Genomic DNA, 19,753 nt, shown 5'->3' with positions numbered 1-19,753 from the left:
AACCTGAACATTTTAGCAGTCAGTTACCTTTATAACTGACTGCTGATAGTAACCTCCAATTACAAAGAGGAAGAAGACACAAGGGATGAACATTAATTTGTATCAGTCAGTCTTGGGGGGGGGGGGGGGGTTAGTAACTGACATAGTAATTGTGAATGTCAGCTTCCCAACTGGACATAGACCCAATGATATTATATAGTTGGCATAAACTGATATTGTTATCTTAGAACTGTAAATTAAAGAATTTCCAATAAAGAACCAAATTAAAGATTATCCAATAAGCTTTGGTATTTTTTGTTAAATTTATATTAAAGAGCTTCATTTTGTATTTCAAAGATTCTTTATCTATAAGATAAAAAATTCAAAATTTCTGATTTAAATTTTTTGATTATAATGGTACAGTCTACACATATTTGGTTCATTTTGAAGATTTCAGGTAAGTGAAGTAATTTAAGCTACTGTAATATTTCAAAATTGAAACTAATTCTGGATTTTCATTTTTAATAATGTCATACCCTTCCAGTTCTTTCTTATAGCATTTGTATTTTTTCATGTCATTTTGTGTGCTCCATGTATGGTGATGTGATATACAAGTAGCCCAGTCGTGAAGTTACTTCACATGCAAACTTTGTTTGCTTACACTTGGATAAAGGATGAAACCAATAATATAATTTCTTGGCATCTTTAATTTATAGCATAACCAAGTGAAAAAAACAACATTGTTGTTGTTCTGTTTATTGCAATTTCTTTTATTTCCCTTGATTTCTTTTGTTTTATTTTTCCACAATTTCCTTTTTATTTCCCATGATTTTCCTTTGTGTTCTGTTACCAATGTACAATTTTCTGTGATTTTTTTGTCTATTCATTGAGATATCATTTGCTAAGAAATTCAATTTGCTATTGTGAAAGTTTTGAGCTTTTACTGTTTGTAATAGTGAGCTTAAAATAGCATTAGTTTTATGAGACTTTTCTGTAGTTCATTTTAGTGTAGTTATGGTACTGTTTACTATAATGTCAGTTCACTATATTAGAAGATAAACTTCATTCACATGGATGAAATTATATGGTAATGAAGAGGAAAAGCTGTAAATAAGAAGATTTAGAAGAAAGAACTGCAAGGACTGTTCCTTATGATGATGGAAACATATAAAAAACATTGCAAAGGATTTATTTTTAATGAATAAGATGTCTATCAAAATAAATTAATAGGTTAACAATGTTACATAGAGAAATTTTAAGAGCAGACAAATGTAGGAAAATAGATCACAGAATATCCAGCTGTTCAAACACCATGTAATTTATTTCTTCTTTTTAACACCATAATCAGCCAAGTATCCCTGGCCTCTGAAACCACAATTCTCATATTATTAATTATTAAATTTTTTTTTCTTTCGAGGTTCAAAACAATTTCTGTAGTATCAATAACTTCTTTCTCAGCCATTTTCAATCCACTGCTGAATGAAGGCCTCCTATATGAGGAGGCCTTCATTCAGCAGTGAAAATTCAAGAAAATCTTCCAATTTTCTTGGTCTTCTGCTTCTGCCATCCATCTCTTTCCAGCTAGTTTTTCAATTTCATCTGCCCATCTTGTTTTTGGGTGTCCTTGTTCTCTCTTTCCAGTTGGCATCCATTCTTTTACTTTCCTGGTCCATCTATTGTCCGATCCTCAAGCCAGATGTCCTGCCCATCTCCATTTGGATGCTCTTACAATTTCTATTGCATCCAAGACTTTTGTCTGTGATCTGATCCATTCCTTCCTCTTTTTATCCATTAGTGTTATTCCTAGGATGATTCTCTCCATTCTTCTTCTTTCCATTACTAGTATATTTGTTTTTCCATTAGTTTAGTTAGTGCCCGGGTTTCTGAACCATAGGTGAGTACTGGTAATATGCATTGGTTGAATGCTTTACTTTTCAGGCAGATGGGTAAGTTATTTTTGAATATGTAGTTCAATTTCATAAATGAATAGCAGGCTAACTGTATTCTTCTTTTAATTTTGCTCTGTAATTCATTTTCAATGTCAAAACGTTGCCTCAAGTACACACAGGAGACTATTTCTATTGGCTCATCACCAAGTTTTATTGTTTTTGTTCTAAAGTGCCTATTGAACATAACTTTTTTTCTCTATTTATTTTAAGACCTATCTTCTTCCTTACTATGTTCAGTATATTTATCATTTCTGGTAGGTAATCAATCCATACCAAGTGAATATGTGGAACTGTCAATGTAAAGAAATATACAAAAATGAAACAGCAACTATAAGACAACAAATAGAAAGCAACAAGATCCCTATACAAAAGGGGATAAGACAAGGAGATTCTATACCACTAAAATTTTTACAGCAGCACTTCAGGAGATGGTTCAAAAAATTAACTGGAGTTCCAAAGGCATGACAATAAAAAGTGAAAAATTAACTAATTTAAGATACATAGGTGATATTGTATTAATTTCAGAATCAGCACAAAACCTACAGGAAATGAATAACTTACATGTATCTTTTCATCAATTTAAAGGAAAATAAAGAAAAGAAACCATAAAAAAGAAGAGTAAGATTAAAAAAAAAAAAAAACATTAGCAGGATAATAATTCAATTATGCAAAAATTTTAATCACCCAAATAGACATATTATTATTATATGGGCACCTCCCTGGAGTCTGAAAGCTCGCTCGCTGTGGGAGACCCAAACTATTCATACAATCTATCATACCTCTCCTTGAACCCATTAACAGACAAAGCACTCACAAATGACCCTGACAACCCATTCCACTCATTCACAACTCTTGAAGCAAAAATCTAGTCCTCACACCCTTACTAACCACACCATTATTCAACTTCCTAGGATGACCAGTTGTTGTGGCCCCTCCAGCCAAGTGTTGAAACATTTCCCCTGGATCAATCCTATAAAACCCTTTAATCAACTTAAATGTTTCTATCATATCCCCTCTTTTTCTCCTATCAGTCAACTTCTGCAATCCACACCCTCAAATCTATCTTCATAGGGAACATTCCACAGACTACTCACCATCTTGGTTGTTCAGCTCTGAATCTTCTTCACCGCTTCCTCATCCACAAGTGAGCAGTTATCCAGATGTGGACATATCAAGGCCTTATAAAGAAGAATAACAACTTCCTTATCTCTACTTGTTATTCTGTTCTTCAATAGCCAAGTAATCTTATGAGCTACCTTAGCAATATGTCCTCTAAACCTTAACTCTCTGTCTACCACCACCCCTAAATCTCTGGCTTCATTTATTTCCTGGAGTACAGTTCACTTTAATGTCAACCTCAGTTACAACCTTTATGACTGTTACTTCTCTGCTATTCAGTTAGTGCCACCAATATGATACACAGCTTGAAATCTGTTTATCCCAAAATGCATAACTTTACATTTCTCCACATTAAACTTACACCCATTATCTTTTGCCCATACTGACAGCCTATTTAAACCATCTTGCAAGCTCTACACATCACCTTAATTAACTACTATTACTCTACCTAATTTCACATCATCAGCAAACAACTGAATATTTCAAGCTATTTCCTATATCATTTATGTACAAATTAAACAGCAATGGTCCCATTGCTAACATATGGATGAAATATATCATAACTAATTCATGCTTCATATCCTTGTTATCTGAACAGTATCTAATCATTATTTCAATGTCAACGGGTGCTTTGCTTCCATGATTAATGATGTGTAAACACATCAAGGTCAATAAGAAAGTTAAAGCACTAGTCTTCATAGGGAATGCTTATAAAACAACTTGTCTCATTAGCATAGAAATAATGAGACAAGTCTAAAATCTACACTACTTAACATACTTGATTTTCATGCCATGCACCTGGCTAACCTAGTTCTTCCTACCATTTTTGCTCCCATTAAGTGTTATTCTGAAAAAATGCTTCAAACTGAATAACTTCCAAATGCAAATATGCCACACTCAATCACAACCAAACCTGACTAAAATTATCATTAAAGTTATAATAAATCATTAATAATTAATATGTAAACTTTTTTTTTCTTAAACTGTACATTGCAGGAGACTGAACTATTCACTCTCAACAATGGTTCTCATCAACTAGATACTTTGTTTTCTTGTCGTTTTCCATATTTTTATGGAAAATTTATGGAAAATAAAATCTCTGATTTTATTCACTTCAATATAATGCACCTGATGAAGTCTTCAAGAAAGATGAAGCTAGTAGTATCTTTAAAAATAAATTAGAAGAAATAAATAAATTCACTTGGCTATATAGTCATATAAGTTATTCTTTGAAACATGTCCAATAGCTGTGAAAACATCATCTATGAAATATATATATATATATGGCGTTGATGTAGGTTATTGGTGGTAAAAGTTCTGTGTAGTAGTGGAGATGGAGAGTTGCACAGTAGGTGACCTCCTGCGATGAGTCTTTGGACTCCTTGAAGGTGCATGAATAATAATAATAATATACCTTCTTCTCCTTCTTTTCAAGGATTAGGCATTTGCCTGTTCTGGATACACTGGTTTTCCTCTCTCTCTCTATCTTTCCCTTTGATCTATATTTATCCACTTCTTTTGATAGCTGATATCTTTCCATCCTAAATATATCTTCATTCCATTTCTCTCTATATATTCCTTGATCTTTACATTTACATTATAAATATCTAGTTATGACAATAAAACTATTTATTTTTTATATGAATGCACAACTAGTTTCATCTTATAAAACTTCATTAGGTACATCAAATATATATGTATTTGATGCAGTTAAATATTCACAATACACTCTAGCAGCAAACAAATATATATATACATACTGCTTGGGAAGAAGACAACAGACACTAGTATAAACTGGAGAAATACAATGCTCCCAAATAAGTGTAACTGTGTCCAGGGGCAATGGCTGTGAGAAAGGAACTAACAGAGTTTGAAAGGTGTTGTGAAAGGATGCCAGGTTGCAGGCCATAAGTTCAGCAAACTGTTGACAAATTGGATCATTCCAGATCAATAATCAGTGACAGACACTAATGTGGAAACAGAGGTGGATGAATTTTTCCTCCTTAGGAAATTGCAGAATCTCAATGCAAATATAGCTGTGGGATTAGAGAGGATATCATCTAGGGTTTTGTGAGACTGTACAAGAAAACTGGCAATGCTTTTGGCTAGGCTATTTAATTTAAGTCTCAGCTCTGATAAATTTCCAAGGAAGTGGAAAGAGGCAAAATAATTCCCTTGCATAAGGGAATTATTTTGAAATCTTTGATACTTTGCAGTATATATTGGTCTATAGACCAATCAGTATCTCAGGTGTGTATGGTGGTAAAAGTATTAGAAAATTGGTAAAAATGAGACTTCAAGAATGGGTAGATAAAAATACGATACTGTATGAGATTTCATATGGCTTCGTGGAAGCTGGATGAGCCTTAGTAATTTACTAACTTTCTATAATAGAGCAACAGTTGAGTTAGATAAAGGAAATGCCTACATGATGATTTTGCAAAGGCATTTGACAGAATACCACATGGAACTCTGTTATGCAAATTAGAACAAATGGGGGATGGACATGACACTGGCTAAGTGGATAAGAGGGTGGCTGCTATCAAAATATCAGATATCAAAAAGTGGTATATGGAGGGGCAGAATCGAGGCAAAAACAGGTGACTAGTGGTGTGCAGCAAGGGTCAGTGCTGGAACCATTGCTGTTTAATTTATACACAAATGATGTAGGAAATATTCAGTTGTTTGCTGATGATGCAAAATTAGGTAGAGTAATAGTTAATCAAGATGATGTGGAGAGTTTACAGGATGATTTAAATAGACTGTCAGTATGGGTAAAAGATAATGGATATTAGTTTAATGTGGAGAAATATAAAGTTATGCATTTTGGGATAAATAGATTACAAGCCATGTATTGCAGTGATGGCATTTACTCCAGGAAATAAATGAAGCTGGAGATATAGAGGTGGTGGTAAACAGAGAGTTAAAGTTTAGAGGACATATTGCTAAGGTAGTCCATAAGATTACTTGGGTATTGAAGAACAAGGCCTTGATATGCCCACATCTGGATTACTGTGCTGAAGTTTGGTCTCCTGGATTTCTTGGGGATGAGGAAGCCAAGGAGAGGATTCAGAGACAAGTGACCAAGATGGTAAGTGACCTGTGGAATGTTTCCTATGTGGATTGATTAAGGGTGTGGATTGCAGAAGTTAGCTAATAAGAGAAAAAAGAGGGGATATGTTAGAAACATTTAAATTGTTTAAAGGGTTTAATAGGATAGATGCAGGGGAAATGTTTCAGCACTTGGCTAGAGGAATCAGAACAATGGGTCATCCCTGGAAGTTGAATAAAGGTGTGGTTAGTGCAGGTGTGAAGATTAGAATTTGTGCTTGGAGAGTTGTGAATGAGTGGAATGGGTTGTTACAGTCAGCTGTAAGTGCTTTGTCTGTTAATGGATTCAAGGAGAGGTATGATAGAACGTGTGGATAGATTGGGTCTTCAACGATTAGTCTTCAGACTCCATGGAGGTGCTCATATATTAAGAGTAATACCATATTGAGATGGAAATGTAGGGAGTCAACTGCAAGTGCTATCTGCAGTGGACGACCCACCACACTCATTGAACGTGGCAATAGGGTGCTATGAAGGATAACTTGTAAAAAATTTCATTCATCATCCAACATACTGAATGTAGTGTTCTGGGCATCAACTGGAACACAAATCTGCACAAAAACATTCAGAACCAATGCTCAAAACATAGCATGATCTTCTGTGGTGCAAACAGCATGTACAGTGGAAGCTTGGAAAGCTGTGTTTTGGTGTGATAAATCACACTACACCCTCTACAAACAGATGGATGGATATAGCAGATGCCCAGAGAATGTCTTACCATGGTGCACAACCACAACAATGAAATTCAGAAGTAGCAGTGTGATGGTATGGAAATGTTTTTCCTGATTTTGCCTCAGACCTCTGTTTGTGGTGCCATAAACACTGAACTCCACGAGGTATCTGAACATTCTGGACAATGCAATGCTTCCTACCTTGTGGCATTTCTATGTAACTGACCATTGTCTCTTTCAGCAAGACAATGCACCTTGTCATAAGGCTGCTGCTGTAACTGAGTGGTTTGTGGACATGAATGTCACGCTCGACTGGCCTCCACAGAGTCCTTATCTCAACCCTATTGAACATCTATAGGATGAACTGGAGCACTGGGTGAGGTCAATAAACATCCACCCCACAACAGTCCAGGATCTCATTACATGCCTACAGGAAGAATGGTCCAAAATTCCCACTGATCACTATCGTATTCTTGTGGAAAGTATACCATGTATACCATAATGTATACCATGTAGGTTTGCTGCAGTCATTACAACGAAAGGAGGTCCTGTATCTTATTAAGGTGGGTGCCTACCTTAATAAGATACTGTTTGTTCTTCACACTGTGGTGTCTGATGACTTCTTTCCAAGCAATGTGTGTGCTGCTAGAGTGCAATGTGAATACTAAGATGTGAATAAATTTTAAAGTTCATTACAATAAATCCATTGCTGGTTGAGTGAGATATCCCTTCAGGGAGGTCTGTTAATGATATTGTATGCACCGGATGTGTTTCATTTTTCTGTAATTGTGTATAGCTTCACAACAAGAAATCAATTATACTATCATTATTAACATTACACAATATTAGATAAATATTATCACAATATATAGTTAAATATTATCAACACACAATTATTGATAATATTTATTGATATTATTGTAATTACATTTTGCTTAAGAAAATGAAATAAATTTAATTACTCTTCATCTCTTATAACATCTTATTATAAATACATAATTAGACAAAATAAGAATTAATAAATATTTGATATTCAATTAAAATCTATATATAAATATTATACTTTCGTATCAATGTTTATACCCAAAAGACTTTGGGACAATCGAATAAATATGCTGAAATTTACCCATTGCAAAACCATCATCCGTAAAAGCTGCTCCAGTTTTATTCTTCCTTGTCATGTTCTCTTTGCAAATAATTGACTGTTCCACAAAGTTCAGTGTCTAAATAATAATAATTATAGTTATAATATATCAAACTATGAAAATCTATTTATGAGCATGCATTACAGATGCATCTCACACATGCTATATTGTTAGTATGCAGTGGTGTTCAACCTTATTTACTACACGAGCTACTTTTCTATAAAAAGTTATTCAGTGATCTACTCTCTTATATAGATCACGTTTCCCCAACCTGATATCTGATTATGCACAAATAAAAAACTAAAAATAAACAACTAAAAAAAAATACACAACTAAAAACTTTATTTGTGTATTTAAAAATTTATTTATCACTTTTAATTATTTTAATACAAAAAAAAAAAAAACAAATATATTAAAATAAAATATTTATTTCTTTATTTTGGAAAACCAAAGTTAGAAAAAACAACAGATTGATTACAAACTCGCAAGTTACAGGAAATGCTGGTTGATTAAAAAAAAAAGTTAATGTGAAATTTGGCATTGTTTGGACCTCGCAATATTTTCATAGTCAAGTTGATAAGAAGTAGCCAATCGCAGACAATCATCCAAATGATCATTTGTAATTTGGTTTCTTAATTGATTTTTTATGATGTTCATATTTGAAAAAGCGGATTCTGACAAGTATGTCGATCTGAAACATGACAGAATTTTTCATGCAATATCAGTTAATATTGGGAATTTTTCATGTGCATACTTCAAATGACTTCATTGTTTATTGATTTCAAATGTAAACTATTCTGAATGTTTATTATCTCGAGTTTTACTTCAGCTTGGTTTACATCAAACAGCCCACTAATTTTATTTGAAATTTCTGTGATGTTCAAGTTTTCTTGAAATGGATTATTGATAAAAGATATAATCATTTCAGTTTTATTAAAATCTTTAAATCTTGAATTTATTTCTTCCTCAATTAATTCTATTTCATGAATAAATTCATTTAAATCATAGCGAAGCATTTCTTGATTTTGTTCAAAAAATGTTAATAAATATGGGAGATGTCTAAATTCGCGGTCATTTATATTTTTCTTTAATAAAAGTAAGTATCGTTGGAAAGTTTTTATTGAACTTAACATGTCAATTAAATTTTTATCTCTAAATTTAAATTGCTTAATTTCATACAGAAATCTTTTATCACTCAATTGTGGATAAATATCTCCTTTTTCATCAAGAAAAATTTTGATATTGTTAATTAATACAAGAAATCTTTCTAAAAATTGACTTCTGCTGAGCCAGCGAACATTATTGTACAACAGAAGTTCCCTATCATCATCTGCCTGTAATTTAAATAACCGCCGTTACAGGGCTTTTCCTCGAACAGAATTTACAACTTTAAATGTAATATCCAGAACATCTTTTGTGTTTAATCTTTTACTACACATTACTTGTTGGTGAATAATACAGTGGTACATTAAAAAATCTGGATATTTGTCATCGTTTTTACACAATGAAATGAAGCCTGATTTATTACCTATCAATGCAGGAGCACCATCAGTAGTAATAGACACAACTTTAAAAAGCGGAAGTTTGTGTTGTTTCACAAATTCATCAAATGCCGAAAAAATGTCTTCTCCCCTAGTCCTACCCAATAATGGTATAATTTTCAAAAGTTCTTTACTTGAACAATCTTGAAATACCATGCGAATAAATACCATTAACTGAGCAATATCAGTGAAGTTGTTTGATTCATCAAATTGCAATGAAAACGCAACACACTGGTGAATGTCTGACATTAACCTGACCTGGAAACTTTTCTCCGGCAATTTGAAACCTTGTCTGTGGCCTAGAAGTAGTCTCTCTCTCTCTAGCGACGTCTCGAACCGAGAAGCTCCTTTCTGGAAGCGGGAAACTCCTCTCTCAAGCAATGTGGATCCGGGCAGTCTCTGACGGCGACTCTGGACCGGGCGGCCTCCTCTCTGACAGCAATTCTGGAACCGGGACCCCTCTGCTTGCTTCAGTCCCTTTTTATTAGGCCTCCTCTGAGACCTCGCATAAAGTTTGGCAACCCCCAAAGAATCGGTATGAGTCTTTCATCTTAAGTTTCAAGTTTGGCACACCTTTTGTTCTCCTCTGCTTTCTTTTGATTGTAAGTTGCTGGCCATCGGAAAGTTATTTGAACTCTTTCTGACTGACTTCAGAGATGTTTACACTTAGAGCCTTCAAGCCTTTCTCATACATACAAGTTTCAATAACAATCTTTCTAATGCCGCCACATACAGCTTCGGCGACAAAAAACATTACCTTTGTTTTTAACACTCTGACATATTCTTATTAAAGCAGTATATACAGTTAGCTTCAAAAGAGTTATTTACAAAAACATCTAATACAAACTATACCGAGACAAACAAAGTTTATTTTTTTAGAATATTCAGATGGGATTTAACCTAAGTAAAAAATCGATGTAATGCGCTTTGGAATATTTAATATTTAAGCTACAATCAAGTTTTTACACTTTGCTTATAATCGTATTCACTCGGCTCGCTGTTTGACTTCCACTGATCCAAATTAATTCATTTACCCGGACTTATAAGAAAATTACTGATTTGACAATTTTAAAGAAAAATAAATAAACAATGGCAATACACTTAAAGCGAATTAAAAAGAATACAAAATAATGATAAATAAAATATTATGTTTTCAGTTTTAATTAAATTTGTAAGGAGGAATACACAAGAGATTGACCAAAAATTGCTCTGCGATCGACGGGTTGAATACCCCTGATCTATACTATCATCCTATTTCTGTACATCAAGTCATGAAGCAGTCATGAAGAAATAATGACTGAAATCACAGGTCCATCAAGGTAATTGCAGTTAATGTTCTAACTGAATGTTTGAGGAAATGCTGAATGGAAAGTTTCATCTTCTGTCTTAAGGACACTGGATTACTATGGAAAAAGTAATTGGTGAAATTTGAAACTGTAAAGTGGCTTAACATGAAGAGGCTCAACTTAGATATGTTGTTTATGAAGCAGAAGAAGAAGAAGAAGAAGAAACTTTTTCTCTGGTACAAAAATTAGTAAATTGTGTGACAAATAGGTAAGAATATTTATACCTCAGTGAGACAGGAGGAATAATATTGTATGCTACATAAGGGAGATAAAAAAACAGATCCATGGAAAAGAAGAAGAAAATTTTATATTTTTGAAAAGGCCCTAACCAAGAAACTGACTCTGATGAACACTTTTTAAAATAGTGTTTAGTCTGGTAGATGTGATTAAGTATATGTCAAACAATCCAATAATAGAATGAGTCAGAGAATGAATGCTTTTAATATTTTTGAATAAGAAAATCTCTACAGTGTAGATTTGATTAAGGCCTTGGATCCAGTTAATTTTGTAGTTATTTATGTAACTTTATTTAAAATGTAAGTATATTGTTTTAGTTTCATTATATGTATCCATCCATCCATCTTCAAGGCCCACCTTTCCTAATTGGGTTGTCGGGGCAGCAGCTGCAAAAGGGACTTCCAATGGTCACGATCCTCTGCCACCGAGCTCAGGTGTTCTAGTGGGACTCCCAGACGTGTCCACTCAAGGTTTTGGATATAATCTATCCAGCGAGTCCTTGGCCTCCCACCCTCTGGCTTGGCAAAAAGGGTCTACTGGAGGGAGCCTCTGTTGTGGCATTCTGACCAGATGCCCGTACCATCGTAACTGTGATCTCTCAACACGGAGAAGCAGTGGTTAACTATTGAGGGTTTCCCGAATTGCAGAGATTCTGACTCTCTCGAGTCTTGTCAGCCCAGCAACCCCTCGAAGGAACCTCATTTCAGCCGCTTGGATTCATGTCCGCATTCTTTCAGTCATTACCTGGCTCTCGTGACTACAGGTGAGGATGGGGACACAGACTGTATTGAAGACAGCCAGCTTTGCCTTCTGGCTTAACTCCCACTTCAATACTACCGAATGGTCAAGCTTCTGCAATATTGCACTTGCTGAGCCAATTCGAGTATCTAGCTCTACGTCCCACTTTCCATCACTCGTGAATATGGACCCAAGGTATTTAACTTCTCCACCTGCCTCAGTGGGACTCCACTCACATGTAGAGGGCACTGGAATGGTTGTCTTGAGACCACAAGTGTTTCCGTTTTGGCCACACTGATCTTCATCCCGGCTTCTGCACAAACAGCTACAAACCTATCCAGGGTCCGCTGGAAGTAGAAGTAGAAGAGCTAAGCAGAACTAGGTCATTAAATGTATATATTTTTTTATTTGGTCTCGAGTCAATAATTTTCCAGATTCTAAACGAAATAGTTAAAAGCCATTACACTAATCAGAACTGAACCCTTGTGTAATTAATAAACACTTGAAATATAAAAACAATCTCTTTACAGAAACAGTAAAAGATAAAAAATAACAGGCCATCACTGGAAATTGTATAAGGAGGATTGAGGAGCAGGTTCTTTGCATGGAGAGTGGCTGGTGAGTGGAATGCATTGCTTTCCACTAAGTACTTTTCTAAGAAGATTTAACAGGTATGTATGTCTGATATTATTCCTTAAGTAATGGATAAGTCGAGTAAATAGAGTAAAAGGGATGGAGGGAAAGAAAGAAATAGATAGGGAACAAAAGAATAAGCAGGTGCTATTTATCTTAATTTCACTTCTGTATCAGAGAGATAGGGAATTTGAAATATATTAGACATTTCACCATTTCATGTGAATTTCATTTCTAAAAAAAACTCTACACCTGACAATCTCTGTACAAGTAAAAAAAAATGATCCCCAGCTGCAGGATAAAAATGAGTATCATACTGAAAAGAGAAATATGCATGAAAGTTTTAAAAAGAGTCAAAAGTGTAGCAGCTTTCAGATGTGAACTATAGATTCAAATATATCAATGCATTACTGGGGTACTGAACAGATAATATCAAAGGCAGAATCACAATAGAAAGGAAGCGTTATTTTGGAAGGAACTTGACATTGTTATCATTCAGAAATGTGTGAGCAGAGCTAATCTCAGGTTGCACTTAAAAAACAAAATGGAAGAGGAAAGATTACCAAAGCAGGTGTTGGATGCCAAGAAAAGACCAAGAGAATGACCAATATCTAGGATCTAAGATCTGATAATGCTGGCATTCTGACAGATTACAGACTAATTTGAAAGACAACTGCTGATAGGAAGTTAGTAATAATGTAAATTTTATTATGTAGTACTGTCATTATCCAATGTACTTCTTTCAGCTATATGTCAGGAATTTGATGATAAGAATGTATGAGCAAAGATACTCTAAATAGTATGGTATAGTAATTGGAACAGAATGAGAGAAAATGGTTAACAAAACGGGTATATGATAATGGAGGTGTACTAATGCAGCTGGTAGTGTCTGCAAGACCAACATGCAAGATGAGACAATATTTGAGATCTGAGAAATAAAATGATTAATTTGGAGGAACATATTTGAATATGAAACTAGTAATAATGCAAACTTGATTATGTAGTACTTTCATAGTATCATGCACACCCTTTGAAGGTTCATATGAGGAACTGATGACAGTATCTCTACTTCTGGCAACCTATTTTTTTTCTTTAATTAAAAAACAAAAATATCCAATAACTCTTCACCATTATAAAAAATATAAATATATTCTGCAGTTTTTGCTCTCATGAGAATGACACTTTTTTTATACTTAAATTCTCTGAAAAAATGCTCCCAATTTCACATATAGTGTCATAAGAAAGAGTTACCTATGACGTAAAGAACTGGCACCCTTCTTACTCTTCTCAGAATGGATTGTGAGTGTGTGGGAGTGCACATGCATGCGTACATTTTCAAAGTGAATGTTAGATCACAGCAATTCATAATCATATTTTTTATGAGAAATTTTTTAATCAACAGTATTGTTGTATTTTCTCACAGTGTCTTTCATGGATGGTGACGTCAGGAAGTTAATTACAGAGCAAAGCCATGCGGGAAACAGACTCACTTTCATGAATATTCACACACACAGATCTGCTCTGATTTCCATACATGGCTTCAGCAGTGTCCTTTGCATGCTGCTACACTCAGACACCCTCGTTGCATGATCTGGAAGAGTTATTTGGTTTGGCGACATGTGCTACATATATAGAGGTGGCAGAGTCAGGGCCGTACTTGTACTTTTCCTGAGGCGGACAGGGCCCGAGGTGATAGAGCACTCTGGAGTTCTTCCCTCATTGTTTGGGGCCCTTAAATTGGCCTTAATTTAAATACTCCAAGTACTGAAGGATTATTATCATTATTAAATTTCACAGGAAAAATCCTCCCATCCCAAATCTATATGAGATCAAGTATATTCTAAGGGTACTCTTTTATAATTATATTCTGCTTAACTGAATTTTACATAAGTCAAATAGAGCCAATAATATCCTTGCCTTTCCTCAGATAACTGTTTGCATGAATTTTTTATATCATAATCTTATATGTTTCTTTTAAGGAGAAATTATAGAATAAGAATGATCCTCCTGAAAAGAAACATATACACTAGCATTTCAAAAAGAATCAAAGTCAGACAACTCTCGCATGTGAACTGCAGATTCAAATATATAAATATTATTGAGGGAAAAGGGCAAAGGAGTTTCTAAACAAGAATCCAAACCATAGAGAATGACTAACCAATATGAAGAAAATACTGACTTGAACAGAAATGCCTTTTGAGAAGTCATCTGCAAAGATAGAAAAATAAGATCTCTACAGTAGATACAAAAAGTTAAAGCAGTCCATGAAAAGAAAACTCACAGAGTTCTAGGCTAGTCAGTAAGTGCTCTTAAAGAAAAATAGAAACATAGATAAGATAAACATGCAAAAGTAGCTAAATGAAACTCATGGGAAGTTTTTGGAAAGAATTGTTCTGTGCTATCTGTTTTCGTTCCAAAGACAGATATCATGACGATAATAAAATGTTCTGAAGGGTATCAAGAAAAGTTGTTAATTCTTGTGCTTCTTCCTCTTAGAAAGAGAGGAAGGTGTATCACAAAAAGAATCAAAGACAATAATAATATAAAAAACAGAATATATTAATTCATTCTAATAAATTATGGAGATAACTACCATGCTATAGTAATAACTTCAATAGAACATAAACCAAAATAATCACTCGATGTTTCAACCTTTGTATCAAGGTCATCATCTGGAGTATACATGTATGTATGTATGGACACATATACAAGGGATTATCAAAATAATGGAAACACCTACAAATTTTTGGGGGAATTTTTGTTTTAGTAATAAGCTGTAGGCCCACCTCGAGCTGCTAGAACACAATGAATTCGAAGTGGAATAGATTGATGCAAGTCATGTACATAAAATAATGGAATTTCGGACCATTCTTCCTGCAAAACATGTCCCAACTGTACCAGTGATGTTGCAGGTGGAAAATATAATCAAACCTTGCAGAACCGATTGGAGACAACACCTTGTCTGTTACCATAATTTGTCATAAACTTCGATACTGTGGCTCATGATACACCTACTCCAATGATCATACCTTTTGGGTGAGGTCTGACATTTTGCACACTAACTGTACAACAGCTAATTCAACATCGACTATGGCACTGCTATGTGATAGCTGATATCATAAAAAAGCACACTCCAATGATCATTGGAGTGCAGGTATGATCGTTGGAATGAAGCTTGCAGGAGCCGACGCAACTAAACAGCATAAATCATAGGTGTATCACGAGTCACAGTATCGAAAATCATGACAAAGTATGGAAACAGACATGCCAATAAATTGTCTCCAATCAGTTCTCCAAGGTTTGATCGCATTTTCCATCTGCAACATCACTGGCATAGTTGGGATATATTTTGCAGGAAAAATGGTCCCAAATTCCCTTATGTTATGTAGATAACTTGTATGTCTATTCCACATCGAATTCATGATGTTCTAACAGCATGAGGTGGGCCTATAGGTGTTTCCATTATTTTGATAATCCCTGTATATATACATACAAAAAAAGACAAGCTGCATTACAATAGACACAGTATACTAAAGTCACACTAATTTAGTCAACCAAAAAAAAAAAAAAAAAAAAAAAAAAAAAAAAAAAAAAAAAAAAAAAACCTACTATATCAAAGCTAGTCCTGTTATCTGTTTGGCTAGAAATTACTAACAGACAAATTAACAAAAATCCACATGCTCACAATCTGTCCTCATAATCTAAATCCCATAATCTGGATATAATTTTTGTAACTCTTCTTTGCACCCTTTCCACAGGTTTTTTATCCCCTTGAAACCTGAGAGACTAAATCTGTGCACAATAATCCAGGTGTGGTCTTATCAGGAGGCAAAATGACTTCCTTATCCTTACATGCCAAGGTTTGCTTCAACATCACAATTATCCTCTCAATTGTACAGGAAATCCTTGCTTAATGCGAATTCGATGTGCGATAATGAGTTTGTGTGATTGATTAATCAGTTAACGCAATTTTTTTACATTATGCAAAATTTTTTGTTGCCAATCTGCAGTGAGCGGAAAAGCTAGAAGTCATTAAGAGACATCAAAGTGGCACTAGTAATACAATGATTGTGCAAAACCTGGGATACAGCGAGTCTACAGTTTGGACTATATAAATAGGAGCAAAGAATACAAAGAACAATGAAAAGTTGCTACTACTTCTTTAAGCATGCAGATCACTCGAAATAGAAGCCATCTAAATCTGCTAGTGCTGATAAAGATTCTGCTGCCAAGTTTCCTGAGGAATTGAAAAGGATAATTCAGGAGGGTAATTATGACGATTGGCAAATAATCAACGTCGACGAAATTGGTCTCTTTTGGAAGAGTATGCCAACAAAAACTTTTCTAGCTAAAACTGAAGCATCTCAACCAGGATACAAAGTATCTAAAGATTGTGTTACATTTTTATTAGAAGGCATTGCAGAAGGCAACTTTAAACTCAAGCCTATGTTAGTTTATCATGTGCAAAATCCAAGATTTTGCACATGATAAACTAACATAATTTTGCACATGATTTTTGGAAAAGAACGTAAGAAAATGTGAGAAACTTGTTCCATTCCCATTCAGAACAGTTAAGCAAGAATGATCTCCTTTAACTAGAAGAACAGCTGGTGCATTTGAAGAAGAAGATAAGGAGTGCAAACAAGAAGAGAATATTATGACTAAGAAGCTAACTGCAAAAGAACTTGAGCTGGTTTTCCATCACATTGAGTATGCTATGGAAATTTTGTTTGATGCTGATCCAGATATGTAATAAAGCTTCAGAGTCTGCCAAAATCTTCATAAAGCAATCGTTAGCTATCGCAAATTGCATGGCAAGATGAAAAAGTCGAGCATGATTCAAACATCTTTACTTAATTTTTTTGTAAAAAAGCAGCTCAATCAACTGTTTAGACATTAAAAGTTTAAGCAATTAAACTTTTAATTGAAGCAATAAAAGCATAAACATTTAAGCAATTGATGTTTATTAACTTTGATGATTTTATCTTGTAATATAGGTTATACTTTTAATTTTTTCCCAAATTCACACTAACTGATGGATGAATTATAATTATTCCTATTGTTTATTGTATTCGCTTAACGCGATTTTGCTAAGCACACATTAATTGATGGATTAATTAATTGCGTTAAGCAGGTTTTTCTTGTATTTGCAAATTTTTCTATGTGACTGTTGAACTTCAAATTCCTATTCACCATTATGCCAAGATCCCTAGCCTCATCAGTTTCTCAGTTTCTTGTAGCATGACCCCACTAATATAATATGCCACTGGAAATATCATCACGCCAAAATGCATAACTTTGCACTTACTAACATCAAACTGACAGTCATTTTCATTTGACCAAGTTTCCAGCCTATTCAAATCATTATGTAAGTGCTGGATATCAGCAGCATCACTGATTGTCCTGCCTATCTTTGTATCATCTGCAAACAATTGCACATCTCCTGTTAGACTCTTCCTAATGTTAATAATGCATAAATTGAACAACAATGGCCCAAAGACCTGAACCCTGAGGTTACACCGCTGGTCACCTTAAATCTGGCAGATTTACACCCACTGTATACCACTTTTTGATATCTTTTGACTTAGATTGGTGGATGGTCTATCAACCATCAACCAATCTAAGTCAAGAGTTTATATTCCAATCCCATATTCTCCAATTTATGCAACAGCCTTTCATGTGATATCTTTACAAATGCCTTAGCAAAATCTAACATTATCATCGTGTATCCATTCCCTTCATCCAACTTGGCCATAACATTGTTATAAAATATGAGCAAATTGCTAAAACATGACCTTCCTTTAATAAACCAGTGCCGATGCTTGCAGAGTATACCTTGTTTGTCTACCCATTTCTGTATGCGAGTTCCTACCAACTTCTCTAAAATCTTCACTACCACACCAGAGATATTGATAGGTTGGTAGTTAGACACCATCAGTTTTTGCACCACCCTTTACAATGGAACTATCATGCATTCCTGTGGTATAATTCCTGAGCTGAGACTCAAGTTATACAAACATGTTAAAGGCCTAGCCAATTCTGCTGAAAATGCCTTTAGCCTTATTTTTTTTTTTTAAATACATATATATACATACGTATTTAAAGACTGAACCCTGAGGTTACACCACTGGTCACCTTAAATCTGGCAGATTTACACCCACTGTATACCAATTTTTGATATCTTCACACACACACACACACACACACACACACACACACACACACACACACACACACACACACACACACACACACACACACACACACACACACACATCATGATGACCTCAATATAAAGGTCAAAATGTCAGGTGATTATTTTGGTTTATATTAAATTGAAGTTATTACTATAACACAACAGTTGTCTTCATAATTTATTAGAATGAAGGCTGATCACCACATAACTATGAAAGAAATTAATATATGAATCCTTTATGGATAGAGTAATTAATTGAAAAATTATTAAATAATGTTAACAAGTGATAAATTCCTCTATAGTTCTCAAATTCTTTTTATTTCCCTTTATATCAAAAAGGAAAATAAAAAATGTGAGAATTATAGAGAAATTTCCTTACTAAGTATAGCAAACATACTCAAGGAGGGAAAAAACTAAGAAAATTTGTTAAGAAGATTGGTGAAGAATAAGCAAGCTGGAATTGAGCCAGAATTAAGCCAAAATGAAGTGGCTAATTAATTTTTTTCCCTATAGCAGAGAAATCATGGAAATACAAGGCAATCAAAATTAAAGTATCGAAGTTTAAGACCTTGTGGAACACCATCCAGTGATCCAATTGCTACAAAACTTTGCATGAATACATTGTGCATCACGCAGAAGCAATATCTGAGAAAAACAAGTAGTTCCAAAATTCACTACATAAACAAGTAGTACAATTACAATGCTGCACTACACGAATTTTATCACCTTAACAAATATTGACAAAGTCCACTATCTCCATGTGCTCTGCAACAAATAATTAGTTGCTTGCATGAAATGGGATCATTGGGAGTTAGATCAGGCAGATGTTGCAAACTAATCAGTTCACAACAAGTGAATGAAGTTGCTATTGCCATTGTGGAGCATGCCATGAATAACAATATTGGTTCCTGCAGTGCATGAGCTGTATCAAGATACACGGATATGCCTTACACAACTGCGTGGAAAATTTTATGCAATATTCTGCATTTCTATCCTTTCAAGATAACCCTAACACAGGAGTTGCACATCCAGACTTTGAAACTCGGCTTTGAAAGTCAGATGACATTTGGTTTAACATTTCTTGCTCG

At 34.4% G+C, this 19,753-nt stretch overlaps 1 protein-coding gene across 2 annotated transcripts in view; it reads right to left on the bottom strand.

Annotated features, from left to right (window-relative positions):
• The window catches only part of SWIP (strumpellin and WASH-interacting protein), a 557,147-nt gene that overhangs the window by 51,606 nt on the left and 485,788 nt on the right, over positions 1-19,753 (bottom strand). For both annotated transcript variants that reach the window (XM_090402140.1, XM_090402141.1), the window contains one exon: positions 7,956-8,052. In XM_090402140.1, the coding sequence (XP_090258266.1) occupies positions 7,956-8,052 (97 nt within the window). The remainder of the gene's footprint in view (positions 1-7,955; positions 8,053-19,753) is intronic.

The sequence above is a fragment of the Typopeltis vanoorti genome, chromosome 12 (genome assembly GCF_054136105.1).
Source record: "Typopeltis vanoorti isolate ZY-2024b chromosome 12, IOZ_Tvanoo_1.0, whole genome shotgun sequence".
In the NCBI taxonomy this organism is placed as follows: Eukaryota; Metazoa; Arthropoda; class Arachnida; order Uropygi; family Thelyphonidae; genus Typopeltis; species Typopeltis vanoorti.
The sequence above is the reverse complement of the archived record's forward strand: the minus strand, read 5'-3'. Positions and strand labels throughout refer to the sequence as shown.